Raw genomic sequence first — 15175 nt, forward strand, 5'->3', positions numbered from 1 at the left:
AGTTTTCAGTGGGGTTTAGAAATTAGCAATAAGAGCTCACTTTGGAATGAAGTTTAGCACAAGAGCTTTAGACTAGTAGTTTTTTTGATGAACTCATGTGTACACCAGTAAACTGCTAGTGAAGTATAATGACATAACTATGAAACATTCTGTATATATTCTCATGTTTGTGGTAACACAAAATTCCTCTAGCTAAACATTGAGTAGCTATCTAGCTTCGGATTTATTATTGTTTTTTTGTTTTTTTTTTTTTTAACAGCACCTATTGCCATATTAAGCAAGAACACCACCTCTAAAGAATTTTTAAGGATTTATATAAGTCAGTTACACTCTGATCAGACTGGTGTTCCACAAGAATTTGGTTATAAAATGTCAGAGGGGAGAAGACAGTTGATCCTAAAAAATCAGTGCATATAAAAGTTAACATAGCTATCTGATTAACCATTGTTGAGAACTGGGTTTCACTACCAGCTAAGAAAGCTCAGTGAACCCTACAATAAAAAATTAAGACAGAACCATGAACAGAAGTAATTCTAGTACTACATCTAGAGCTGTACCTCCCAAATCTGGGGGGATCCAGCTAACCACCTCACTTTCTCCAGAGAGCAAGAGGGGAACCGCCATACCAGCACACAGATAAGTCAGGTTTCCAGAAAAGAATTGGCTTCCTCAGTAAAGAGGCTAAATTCTGCTCTTCACTTGTGACACCCTGGGCTTGGTAAACTAGTGTCAGATTGTTATTCTGTTTCTACCTTATATTAATGCTGTTTTAGATCAGAGTGGAACTTCACTGTTTAGACCCTGATCATCCTACTAGATCTTCTCTACACCAATTCCAGCTGAATGCATTTTATTCATTCCAGCTGAATTCATTCACCAGAATTGTACACAGTATTCCTATTAGCAATGCCTTGTACAATGGCATTAATACTTCTCTCTCTACTGGAAATGCCTTGCTTGATATACCTTAGGAACACATTTGCCTTTTTTCACAACCACACCACACTAAAGCATCCTGTAACTGAACAACAAACCACGTCTCTCTCCTCCTCTGTCGCGTCCAACTGATAAGCCCCTAAGTATTGATTTTAAAGAAAAACATTTTGAATTATTAAGTCTATAATTCATTTGACACTAGATACTATTAAGTAAAAAAGAAAAAGCCAGAAATGGTTAATTTTTATTACCTGGTAATGTCATAGACAAGCAAAGCACCCGCTGCACCTCTGTAGTAACTTCTTGTTACAGACCTGAAAGGGAATTTTAAGTTGCAAAATTATGCTCCCATAATGTCTTTGTCATCTCAAGTCTGGGTTACCATTATGTGTTCCATATGGGGCTACGCTTTCAAACAATTCAGAAACTGAAGCAACTAATTAAGCAGTATTTCCTGGAGGAAGCACCTTCCACCAATGTTTTGCAATCTGCACTGGTTACCAAGTGACTTCCAGGCAGAGTTTGAACTGTGCGTTTGACCTAGGAGTTCCAAACTCTCTGGGTCCTGGCTACATGAGAGATTGTATCCACTCATTCCAGGGCAATTGTGATCATCCGAGGTGCATGAACAGTCCTCTGGTTTGCCCAACAGCAGGACATTCTCAGGAGTCTTCAGCTTTGAAATTCATTTCTCCTATTATTTGGTCTGTCTTTTGTGACCTCCAGTGGAGGTTTTCCTAAGAGGCTCTTATTGGGTATATCTACCCTGTCTGCAATATTAGCCCAGGTTCTGAACTCTGGCTCAAGCCTAGCCCCCTCGACAATTTACAAACAAATAGCACTAACTCGGGGCTTGGACCCAGGACGCTACAGTCAAGCCAGAACCCAAGGTTCAAACCCTATTACTTTGTCTTCTGTCAAATTTCGTGAACAGTGAAGTTCTCCCACGCTGCACCACAACAGGCTAGAATGGCAACATTTTGGGAGGTGCTAAAAAATCTGGGATATGGGTGTTTGGACTTGGGCCCTATAATTCATAGACACTGGTACCCCAGGTTGGGACTTAGGGTTCAACAATTCCTAAAGATGCTCAAATCCTAGGTTAACTAACCCAGGGTCTGCTAACTTGAGTTCCACTAACCCTGGGTATGTCTACACTGCAATGAAAGTACATCGTGTTTCAGACATGATATTTTTTTAAAAATTTGCAACTTCACCAGATAAACCCAGATAAAGAGAGTCACCCACTGTAGGTCAGTTGTAGTTTAGCTTTAAGCAACTAAAGATAACTTCTAATTGGAGTTTTGATCAACCGTTCAGCTAAAGAATATTGAAGTAGACATAACGTATCGTTGAGTACTTTTAGATAGAGGTCAATTCAAATATTTGTATCAAAACCTTCAGTATCTACATTTTAACTGGGATCCTGGAATATACCAGATAATAAATAGCCGTCTGAATCATTTAAGGGAGTGGAGAGAGGCAACGACCTTCGCTTATCAAAACCAAAACACCAATGTACCTTTAACAATATATTGTACCTATACCAACATGTCTGGGACATAGACCAGTTTCTCTAGAAGTGTATTTGGCAGACTATGAATGTATCTGACAAATGTACTAGGACTATTTTTGTAAAAGACTACATTGATATTGGGATTTATTTTCTTGTATATTTTGATTGGCATATAGTTTCTTGGCACTTCCTTGTTCCAGCCAGAAGTTTCCCACACAAATCTGAGTACTCAAAATGTCATAACATGATATTTGAATTTGGTAAGCAAACTTAAGGCATGTATTACTCTATTTACGTACCTTAACCATTATATAAACTTACACTACACAACCAACCACATGAGTGGTGTTTCACTATATGAAAAACAGAAGGCTTGAACAGTAGAATGATGCTGACCTGCATCAACTGAGGAAGTCAATGGAGCTACACCAGTTTACACAAGCTGCGAATCTGACTCAGTGGAACAGAGCACTGACATAACATAGCCATGATATAAGCAATACAACTCCAATGACTCAGACATTAACTGCACCCATTTACACCAGGGCTGAATTTGGTCCATAATATCTACACTTCCAATTTAGTATTAAATATTCTTTAATAAAGTAAATGAAAAAGATACCTGAATCTCTCTTGTCCTGCTGTGTCCCATATCTGTAATTTTACATATTTACCCCCTACATTTATTATCTTGGAACCAAATTCCACTCCTATAGTATGATTTGAGTCATCTTTGACTAAAATAGAAAGAAAAACAGATTTAGTGCTTATTTTGAAAACATTTCAGGTTTATAATTAGATGTTTTTACATAACTTAGAAACATTTCAATATATATTCATTGTGAAGGTAAGAGTATAAACAGTGAAAGTGCCATTAAAAATAGATCTCTACCACTTACTGTAAATGCTAGATAAATCAACTTCTGTGAAGCATATGCTCCCATTTTAGGCAGGAGCAAAACTCTTCAACTGTAACCATAAAGTTACAACTTGCTTGTCAAAAGACCAGATGAATTGTACATAATCCAACGTATCTCCAGTGCCATCAATACATTTTCCCCCTCAATTTTTGAATATCCTGACCAATTCAAAGTATCACTGCAGGAAAGATTCTCTTAAAATACAGCCACTTCATAATACTGAACCCACTAGCAATTTTAGGGTAATTTTAATATAATCTCTGTATGACCATGTTTCAGGCTCTACATTTTTTAAAAACAGATCAATTCAATACAACAGCAGAACACAACGGACTCAGTCTTGTCCACAAATATAGAGGCTCTATTTCTCCTGTAAAGTAAACGAATAAGCTGGTTCATGTGCATACATACGGAGCTCATATTTCAAAATGTGCAGCAATTCACACCTGCTTAAGTACAGGAACATGCCCCAGTGCATAACTACGGGGCCATGTGAGTGTTGCATGGGTCAACCAGGAGGTTAAATAGTTTATTAACTAGCTAGCAAACCGTACATAATGCACACTGTGTATCAGAATCCCAGTTCATTTTTGTTTAAATATCATGACAATGAATGCATGACTCAAAGTGATAAATGTAAGATAAACCAATAAAAACATTAAGCACCACTACCAGAGTCAACGAAGTATCTGCTAACATGAAAGGCAGGGTTGCCTATTAGTAGGGCCCTACCAAATTCACAGTCCATTTTGGTCAATTTCACAGTCATAGGATTTTAAAAATAATAAATTTTATGATTTCAGCTATTTAATTCTGAAATTTCAGTGTTGTAATTGTAGGGGTCCTGACCCAAAAGGATTTGTGTGGGGTGATCACAAGGTTATTGTAAGAGTGGTTGCAGTACAGCTACCCTTACTTCTGTTCTGTTGCTGGCAGTGGTGCTGCCTTCAGAGCCAGGCAGCTGGAGAGCAGTGGCTGCTGGCCAGGAGCCCAGCTCTGAAGGCAGAGTCACTGCCAGCAGCAGCAGCAGCACAGAAGTAAGGATGGCATGGTATAGTATTGCCACCCTTACTTCTGCGCTGCTGCCTGCGGAGCTGGGCCATCAATCAGCAGCCCCCGCTCTCCGGCTGCCTAGCTCTGAAGGCAGCGCAGAAGTAAGGGTGGCCATAGTGCAACCCCCCTAAAATAACCTTCAAACCCCCTGTAACTCCCTTTTGTGTCAGGACCCCCAATTTGAGAAACTCTGGTCTCCTCCGTGAAATCTGCATAGTATAGGGTAAAAAAACAAACAAACGACCAGATTTCACAATCCGCCACGTTTTTTTCATGGCAATGAATTTGGTAAGGTCCTATCTATCAGTCATAGCAAGAGACTAGGCATTGGGAGACAGTTGAGTTTCCTCAGGACACTCCGGTAAACTTCTGTCTGTCTCAGCTGCCCATCTAGATAAATAGCAATAAAATCTTCCCATCTTTGTGAAATGCTTCGAGAGCATTATGCACTGCCATGCCTTATAGTGGCATAGGAGTGCCTTTATAGTTAAAGGGTGAATCATGACATCTGTTTAAAGGTGGACCTTTCTAAGTTTTCTAAAATCAGCAGTCTTAGTCTGATTTCTCTTTCATCAGCAGGTAGGATTAAAGACACAAATTTGGAGTCATTTCAGCCCAGAGTTCCAGAAATAGAAGCCTCCACCCCCAAAAGAGCCATTTCTTAAACATTGTTTTAGGTGGGTGGTGTTTGGTTTTTTTGTGCCCAGAGCTACAGATCAAACTGCTGATGTGATGCGAGTCAAAGGTAGTGCATTTAGTGACAACAGTATTTAAGAAAAAACATTTTTTATAGTGCGCATGTGCCAATACAGTAAAACAGCTAGAGTTTCCATTGCTGTCATCCATATGTTTTAAACTAGTCTCTTATAAGTACTCTAAAAATAAAACAGATTACTCTGAAATTTGGTGTGCCTAGTGGGGGCACAATAGTGTTAGTGATCCAAATTTGCGGTCATTTGACCAAGGGGTTCCCAAGTTACAGCACTCCACAAAATGGTTTATTCTGCTGCCTTGCACTGTTAAACTGAGAGGTACTACAAAGGGATGAATCACAGACATACCTCTTGGTGGCTGTGAACTCACCATTCAATTAACAATCATAACCCCCCACTTCAGACAAAAGGAGTTTTGAACTTAGTGGCAGAAGGTTGCTGCAATTTGAGGCTTGGGTCTGGGTCTACACTACAGAGTTAGGTTGACATAAGCCGCCTTGCACTGACCTAACTATGTAAGTGTCTACATTAAAATTTCGCTCCCACCAACATATCTGCCCCCCACTGTGTCGACTTAATAACTCAACCTCCATGAGAGGCGCAGAGTCAGTGTTGATGTAGTTAGGTTGACACAGTGCCAAGGTAGACACTGAATTGCTTACATGGACTGTTACTGGCTTTGAGAAGCCATCCCACAATACCCCACACCGACAGTACGAAGTATCAGAGTAGCCATGTTAGTCTGTATCCACAAAAACAACAAGGAGTCCGATGGCACCTTAAAGACTGGCAGATTTATTTGGGCATAAGCTTTCATGGGTAAAAAACCCACTTCAGATGCATGGAGTGAAAATTACAGATACAGGCATAAATATATAGTGGCATATGAAGAGAAGGGCAAATATATATTTATGCCTATATCTGTAATTTTCACTCCATGCATCTGAAGAAGTGGGTTTTTTACCCATGAGAGCTTATGCCCAAATAAATCTGCCAGTCTTTAAGGTGCCACTGGACTCCTTGTTGTTTTACTGACAGTACAAGCGCTCCTGGTGAGGACGTGCCTGCTGACACAAGGAGCAAAGTGTAGACATCCAAATGATGCAATTACTGCAGTGGCTGTATGCTGACATAAATTAAGTTGACTTAATTTTGTAGTGTAGACATGCCCTTGGTCTACAGTAGCAACTTATGTCCGTATAACTACGTTGCTCAAGGGTGTGTAAAAGGAAAAACAGGTATATAAAATCCACACCCCTGAATGATGCAAGTTTATACTGACCTACTCCAAATGTAGAAAGCACTGTCGACAGAAGCATTTCTCCTGTTGACTTAGCTACTGCCTCTCAGGGAGGTGGATTACCTACGCCATTGGTGTAGGAAGCGCCTTCACTGAAGTGCTGCAGCTGTGCTGCTGCAGCATTTTAAGCATAGACAAGACCTGTCAGTCGGGGGTGGCACTTTCATTTTGGAGGGGAACAAAAAGTTAGACATGTGAAGGCTTCCCAGGAAGGGAGGAGGGTTTGTGGCTGCAATGAAGGGAGGCGGAAAAATGGAGATGGTTGGCAGGGGAGGTGAGAGAGGTTAGAGGCTTAAGTGAAGAAGGCATAGCACCCCCCAGTTCTGCCAGTGCACCCCAAGCTCCTGCAACGTGTATGCTCTTTTTTCTGAGGAGTTGGCTAAGTGTGAGAGTATATGCCAGGAGCTGGAACTCCCTGAATCTTATAATGCCAATAGCCAACGTGAATAATGAGTCATTGCTTGAAGAGGGTATAGGGAACCTGTTCTTTTTTGTTCTCTAATACTGTTAGATGAAATCCTGTGGGTGAGAGAGAATGGGCTGTAAAAGGAAGTGAAGAGCTCTGCAACTGTGGAGTTTGCAGAATAAAGGTATGTGTGTTAAGGGGGTGTATGGGAGCACTGCTGAAAGAGAAAAGAAGAGTTAAAGTTGCATGGGCAACCATAACTCCGCATTTGCTGGTTTTCTGAAGTCTCAGTTTTGATCAACTCAATGTTCTGCAAAGGAACGACATGCCACCAAGCAATGTCAACTCTGTATTAAAGTAGTTTTTTGCCAAATATAAACAAGTACAGAATAGATAAAGGTGTACTCTCACAAGTGTTGGCCCAGCCCACTCTGGCATCAGAAACATGCTAGTTTACTTTGCTTAAACACTCACTACTAGCATGCCCTAGCATGGTTTACCTGGACAATGTGAACAAGAATTATTACTGAGCATCATAGTATTGATCATCTCCCTCTAAAACAGCACAGTTTTAGAACATGGTTTTGAACACAGTTCCCAGACGAAATTCCTGTCTACACTGGTTAAAGAAATGTTGTTAGTACAAAATACTTTTAAACAGCGTTGTGGCTAGCAAAAAATGGATGTCAGTGTGGACAGAGCTTTAAAACTACTGTACAGTGAAACATCAGACACGTCACTGTGCAGACATAAATACTTACATTTCTTCTCAATAAACTGATGAAGCAAACAGGACTTGCCAGTTCCAGCATTTCCAATAACCAAGAATTTAAACAGGAAATCTGAAGAATGAAAACAAAAGAAGTGCAAATATGAAAGTGAAGAGAGCCAACTATGAGACATTTACTGCTGTTTTAATATCTGCTTTTTGCCTTGTCAACAGACCAAGTAAATAAGGGTAAGGAGAAAACAAGTCTTCAGTCAGCCAGCTGCCACTAGCTGTTATTCTAAAGAGGAGGAATAGATAGGAAACTTAGGAAAACGGCCATAAAGATAAGGTAGCAATAAAGGGGTTAAAAGAGTTATAGCACCACGTTTATGGAGCTATAGGGATAGATAACTAAAAAGCAGAGAAGGTGGATTAAAAGGGCAATTTAAAGAAAAAAAACAAAGGCATAGTAAGATAGGTGGTCTTTAAAGATGTTTTTCGTAGTATCCCCACTTTTCACAATGAGAGCCCTAAACACTATTTGAAAGTCATTTCAAGTTGCTCAGACATTACAACACAGTTCTTGTACATGAAGATGTTTCTGTAAAGTCAAAATGAAAGTCATACTGAAAGTCCTAGGAATTGATTCCAATCATTGATTCCGATCATAAAATGTAGAAGTGATATTACTTAGAAGTAATACCATTTCCATGCCTCTTGGCCGTTAAGAGCATAAGAGGTGATTTATTTTAAACACATGAAAACTGCTCTGCTTCATGTAACAGTTCTTACATCAAGAGAACACAGAAAAAGTCAACCTTAAGACAGTCAAGAGAAAATGAAGCATTGCTATTTGTAGTATCAAGAACTAAAAAAATTCACCATGATGCTGAACAAAATCAAAACACCATTTAAGATATACTGATACACAAAGTAGTTGTTAGAGTTCAGGGAAAAAAACTGTGGCATAACCATATTACAAATCAATAAACTGTTGGATTCAAGATACATAAGCCATTTGTAAGGAATAAATAAGTTTAGTATTATAACAACACCTACTACAAAGAAATTAAGAAACTCAGTTTTTAAACTGACATACTTCACTTTAAAAAAAAAAAAAACCCAAAACAAAAAAACCCAACACACAATACTGAGCACTACCATCTCCAGAAATTCGTCACCCTTTAGCTTGATGTTCTGTAGATAGTTAGTGTGGTCATGCATTTGTATCATCAATCCATGTGCAAAACCCTTGAGTTGTGCTGTTATGCTTGGATTAATGAAAACAAATTAAAAGGGTATGTGTATTAATTACACAACTCCATATTCTACTGTAATATATAGAAAAACTTGTTTCAGATACAGAAAATATGTACAGGCTTAAAAAAAAGTTATATATTCCAGGATCACTGCCTTCACATCTCCCTTAAAAATTAAGCCACTTCTGTGCCATGAAAAGTGATTCAGAAATAGAAGTTAACTGAATAATTCTTTATATTTGGCTCATTTATATGTTCAGTATTTGTGCTCTGCCCACACCTGCTTCACCCTTCCCTTATGGAACTACTTTCACTGTTTGCTTAGGACAAGGAAAGGAAAGATTTTTTCCCCCAACATTTATGTCTGATATTAATAAATTTTCTCATATCAATTTCCCAATACATGGCAATAAAGATTAAATTTGGCATGTTAATTCAGGGTGGATTGAATTAATATTTTTTAAAAAAATTGAACTTAAGTTTATTTTTAAAAGTAAGCCTAATTATGACCTGTGTTGAGACCTAAATTTACTATAACCTATTAAAATCATTTATGTTAATAAAAGATATTAATCAGTACATGTTTGTTACCAAGTTTTTTTAAAAAAGTCAAACCACTGGTCTGGTGGAAGGCACCAGCTAAATACCAGGACAGAGTCTGCTAAAGTGCCGTCAGCTTTTGACAACTAGCCTTTTCTGCAAGTACCAAGACAGTATTTTTGTCATTTCCGTTTATTCAACTGTTCAGTTCCATGACTAGTTATTTCAAAGGTAAAAAACAGATTTGAAGTTGAAAAAGCAGAAAGCTTGGTTCTCTCTTCCAATCTATGATTAAAAACTAGGTGCGAAAAGATATCTACTAGTTTGAAAATCTTGAAGGACAAAGTAACAAGAAACAACTAGTCCAACTCACTAAACTACAGGTAATAGTCACTTTGGTTAATCAATCAGTTAGCTTTAGGGAATGATTCTTTGTTACGGCGCATCATTAAGCATTTTATAGGAATAGCAAAACCACCACAAATAAATTTCTCAGTGTTTATAAAATCCTGCTGTTGAAGAGTAAATGGGAAGACAGAACAGAAGACTGATGCTTGGATGTTCCCATCCCTCTTATGTCTGTAAAACTTTCCTCCAGAATGTATTCATCTCTACAATGACAGCGTACACTGTCACTGTTTTATGGTTGTGTTTTGCCTTTTTGGTGCCACACATGACGTTAGAATTATATCAAAGCATTATATTTTCTGCTAATTTGAGATGTTTGACTTACTCACAGGTATAGGATCACTCTTCCTCACTACATTCTGTTCCCAAATTCTTCTCCCAGTTAAACTTCACTCCTCCATCCAGCTATTCTTGCTTCCTTTACAGTTACACAGGAGGGTTTTTTGTTCTAGTTGATGGGCATTCTGGATAGCGTCTTCCCCAGTGGACTGAAAGGTAGGGCTTCACACAGTGTATATCACTGGTTCCTAGGCGCCTTTATTTGGCCTACAGTTCTTCTCCCAACTTCTGTATTACCAAAATGCATGCTTTTCAGAAGATTTCATTCTCTGGGCCATCTGGAAAGCCTCCAAGACTACTGCCTGCGTCAAACTGTGACATTTATCATAAAATCCCGCAGTGTCCCAAGATGGCATCAGCTGACAGCTTTGTAGATATCTGACAAAGTTTTTAAATTCAGATTTTTCCCCCACTTAAGAATTAACACAAGCTTTTCAAAAGAACGTTGTATCTTCATTGTGATCAGTTTGGTTCAATACAGTCTCCCAGATTTAAAGTATATCAGTGACTTTAAACCCATATTTAAAATCAAGTAGTCTTAGGTAATACACTTAGCTAAGGCTCCTTCTCAGATTTTGTAGTTAAAAGGGGGGGGGGGGGGGGGGAGTGTTAAATCCCCACCACCACATTGTGTGAAAGAGCCACATCAGACACAGTGAACCTGACTATACAAAAACAAATACAAATAAATCTGTTAGTCTCTAAGGGGCCACAAGGACTCCTCGTTGTTTTTACTGATACAGACTAACATGGCTACCCCTCTGAAACCTGACTATACCCTGTGCATTTGATAGCACTTAGTGTATAAACTAAAAAAAAAAAAAAAATGAAAGATATTTTCCTCTTTAACCTTTTTCAGTTACAAATAACCTCTACAATTACTCTAACAGTTGTACTTAAAAAATGTGTCTGAAAGTTTGAAGATGATGGTATCCCTTCAAATTCTACTCTGAAAAGTGAAAATGGCATTTTGGTATTCCAGGGTTGTCTCTTATTATTTGTATCATACTAGCACAGAGGGCCAAATCAGGATTAGGGTCCCATTGTGCAGTATAATCACAATAGGAGACAGTCCATGCCTCAAACTTTTTGTCATCTAAACAGTCGACTCCAGATCAAATTTAGTTTACAATTTAATATTTTACATTTTTTTTGAACTGCCATTTAGCAAACACTGGTTCAAATGAGCTGCAACAGTGAGGTTAAGGTGTAAATTGAAGTATATATGCACACACATCTCTTTATTGAAGATTTTGCTACTAGAACGTATGTTGAGAACACCAGCATAGAATCCATCTTATTTCCACATAGCTCTTTTCATCTTACAGTAAGTATGAACAAAAACAAACTTTTTGTCAGTGACAAACATAGATATGTTTCAGAGTATACACTAGGAGCATATCTGTGGAGTAAAAATGCTACAATAACGTCTTTTGGATGAGTTGCACAAGTTGAACACACATTATTAAATGGAAATTTTTTTACACAAAGTGCACAGACTTAATTTCACCACATGCCCTTTGTCCATACATTATGCAACAGGTAAAAAGAGAAGAGAGTACTTTTCACTCTGCTGTTTTGGCAAACTCCTCTCACAAACATCCATGCTACACTCCAGGTACAATCGTGTCAGAAGACCGTTACGACTCCATTCCATTCTGTAATTTAGACAGGATTTAACTGTTTTGAACAGTCCTTGACCTGCGCTGACACAGCCAAAGCTTTAACATGATTCAGAAACATGGTTTTAGTCCTGTCTACCCTACAAAAATGGGTTTTAACGCATCCCCTTGGTCCAGCTATAATTTCAGCATACACCAGTCTTTATTCAAACTCAGTGAGGAACAAAATTGATTTCTTATGCTCACTCCATGTAGTATTAGAGCACTGAAAGCAATTTACATCTAGTGCTTCTACTGCTGCTGAATTGCCTGAATGTCTTTTCAGTCATCTCTTCCCAGAGCAGAATTGGAAGCAAAAACACTTTGCAAGTCACTTCATTTTGTGGTTTGTTTTCTCTTTCTTCACAACTGACAAAGAAACCTTAGTTCCAACATTCCATTCAGCTGTCATCCTAGAGGAGCTTCTGTCTTAAATTCTGTCATTCTTTCTGGACAGTGCAACTGAAAGAAGAAGGTCACTCAGACATTACACAAAAATTTGCTGCTATGGCTAAAAGAAAAGTTTAGAAATGTTAATCTTTGGTTGTAGTTAAGATCCTTATAACACAGAGAAGGTGGTTTAAAAACAAATCTTCAGAAAAAAAGTAACTATATGGCATGCACCACAGAGAGTTTCAGACGACAAGAAATACCATCATTAGTCACAAAACTGGTCAGCATGGTAGTGGCGGCTGGGAGCCCGCAGCCCTTTAAATCACCCCCGAGCTACCAGCTGCAGAGGCAGCTGGGAGCCCTGGGGCTTGGAGGTGATCTAAAGGGCCCAGGGCTCCAACTGCCACTACTGCAGCGGAGCCTCAGGCCCTTTAAATCACTGAGGAGCCCTGGAAGCTCCCAGCTGCCACCACTACCCCGGGGCTCTGGCAGAACTTTAAAGGGCCTGGGGCTCCGCTGTGGTAACAGCTACCAGAGCCCCAAGCCCTTTAAATCCCTGCCTAAGCCCTGCTGCCCGAGCCTTGGGGTAGCGGTGGCTGGGCTCCATTGGGGATTTAAAGGGCCCTGGGGCTCCAGCCGCTGCTACCGTCCCGGCCCTTTAAATGCCCGCTGGAGCCCCGCCACTGCCGCTACCCCAGGGCTTGGGCAGCAGGGCTCAGGCAGGGATTTAAAGGGCCCCAGGGCAGTAGCAGCTGCTGGAGCTCTGGGGCCCTTTAAATCCTTGCCAGAGCCCCGCTGCTGCTACCCCAGGGCTCAGGCAGCAGGGCCCCGGCGGAGATTTAAAGGGCCCCGGCGGAGATTTAAAGGGCCCCGGCGGAGATTTAAAGGGCCCCGGCGGGGTAGCAGCAGCAGAGCTCTGGGGCCCTTTAAATCCCTGCCGCAGCCCCACCGCCGCTACCCCAGGGCTTTAAATTGCCCTCTGGGAAAGCCGGTCCTGGTACGGCGCACCGGCTCTTATCTGTATGCCATACCGGGGCGTACCGGCTTACTTTCACCTCTGATCAAGCTATGCCATGAGCCAGGACCTGTTTGAGACTCCACTGCAGTCAAACACAGGCAAGTCCAATGCAGGAGAAGGAACCTCAAGTAAATGTGTTATTGTACTTACCCTTACAATGATGTCCTGTTAAGTTGAGGATGCGCTCAATACGACTACGAACTGCCTTTTCCCCTCTCTAGGGCAGGAGGAGAGCACTACAACCCTCAGCTACAGTGGTAAGCCAGACCAAGCGGCAAGAAGATGGCCATGCTGGGCACAGGCCCTTTGATTGCCTTAACTTTGTCCTGTAGCGTGCTTACATAGACAAGATATCACTGTTCTCTTGTCCTCTTTCCCCATTCCCTCCTATGGTTTTCTATACTTACATATTTTATCTTTGATTTTAAGCATTTTGGACATAGGCTCCGTACAAACTTATAGAAAGACATGATCTAGCACAAGACTCTAATCCTAATTAAAATCTCTGAGCACTGCCACAAAAGTAACAATCACCTCCTGCTAAAACAATGGATCTCTGATGTTCCTTCTGAATCCCTTTAAAATACAACAGTACTAAGTGTCTACTTAAGATTCAAGGCCTGAATTTCACCAACAAGCCAAATAAATCACCAGTTCTCAACACTGAAAAAACGTATTAAACTAGGCATTCTAATTGTAGGCTGCTTGTACTGAGCACCAAAGAGAAGGACCACGGTGAAATCCAGGAAGCTGACAACACAGGTAATGTATTTTAGTGTTTGCTTGTTTCACAAACGTAAAGAAAAAGTCTGGCTGAAGGATAGGAGCTAAAAGCCCGCTGCCAAACTGGGTCAGGCCATGAGTCCATCAAATTTCCTGTTGTCTCCAGCTGTGGCCAACTCTTCCTAATTCAGAAGGATGCAAATCTCCCCCCCCCGGGATGATAAAGCACCGAGGCACCCGCGCAGCGCTGCGCCCAGAGAGGAAACTGCTCCTGCTGCATCCCACACGCTGGGGCCGGGGAGTCGATGGCCCCGGAGCCACCCGAGCTCCCGCATAACCACCGGTGCTCCCAGACCCGTCCCGCAGTACCGGCAGCCGCTGACATCCCCTGCCCCTGCCCCCCGGGAGCTCAGCGTGCCGTGCCCCCTACCGGGCCGAACCGCCGCACAGGGCGCGGGCATCGCCTGCGGGCCGGCCGCAAGGGGGCCCGGCACCTCGCACGGGAGAGCAGGGAGCGAACCCTCCGGGGCCCCGCAAGCGCAGAGCCGCCCGGGCAGCGCCGCGCCGCGCCCCGCCAGCCCCGGCCCGGCTCCTACCATAGGTCTCGGACATTGCTGTCTGCGACATTTTGGAAGCGTCGCGCCTTCGGCTGATGCTGAGCGAGGGCCTGGGGGGCGCCTCAGGACGCCAGGTACAAATGGCCGGGGGGGGGGGCGAGTCCCAACAGCGGCCGCCGCTACAAACCCCCCAACCCGAGAAGCTTCCTCAGCAGCAGCAACTGGTTCGGAACGGGCACGCACTGCCACATCTGCGCATGCGTGCGCACGCAGCTCTTCACCCCCCCACCTCTCGGGGCGTGGTCTCTCCTTCACACATGCGCATTGTCTGCCCTTCTCCGCCCTCCTCCCCACCCTCAACGGCTCTCACCAAAACAGAGCGCACGTGCGTGGCTTAAGAACGAGCCGCGGAGGCCGTTGGGAGTTGAGCAGGGGACGTGGGCGTGGCTGCCTGCGCAAGGGACAGGTGACGGAAGGCGAGAGGGAGGGGCTGGGCGCGGCTGGGGGGGGGGCCAGTAACTGTGTGGGAGGCACGTGAGTGGTGTCGCTTCGTCTGCCCGGGTGCGCGATAGAGGGGACCCTTCCGCCCGCAGCGCCGCTTCTCCTGTGCTGGCCTGGGCAGCCACCTGGGTATGCCGGAGTGGGGTGGCTGGGGCGGGTGGCTCCTGGGCCCTGAGGTGCCTCTTTACACGGCCTGAGGCCAGGCTGGCTACCAGGAACCTGA

General features: G+C 42.3%; 1 protein-coding gene across 1 annotated transcript in view; it reads right to left on the minus strand.

Annotated features, from left to right (window-relative positions):
- RAB4A (RAB4A, member RAS oncogene family) overlaps positions 1-14686 on the minus strand; it is a 30493-nt gene extending 15807 nt beyond the window's left edge. Inside the window, exons 1-4 of the mRNA XM_077813399.1 lie at positions 14491-14686; positions 7606-7686; positions 3075-3189; positions 1188-1250 (exon numbers count right to left, since the gene is read on the minus strand). Coding sequence (XP_077669525.1) covers positions 1188-1250; positions 3075-3189; positions 7606-7686; positions 14491-14521 — 290 coding nt within the window. The 5' untranslated portion in view covers positions 14522-14686. The remainder of the gene's footprint in view (positions 1-1187; positions 1251-3074; positions 3190-7605; positions 7687-14490) is intronic.
- Between the last annotated feature and the right edge of the window lie 489 nt (positions 14687-15175).

Source organism: Eretmochelys imbricata, chromosome 3, assembly GCF_965152235.1.
Source record: "Eretmochelys imbricata isolate rEreImb1 chromosome 3, rEreImb1.hap1, whole genome shotgun sequence".
In the NCBI taxonomy this organism is placed as follows: Eukaryota; Metazoa; Chordata; order Testudines; family Cheloniidae; genus Eretmochelys; species Eretmochelys imbricata.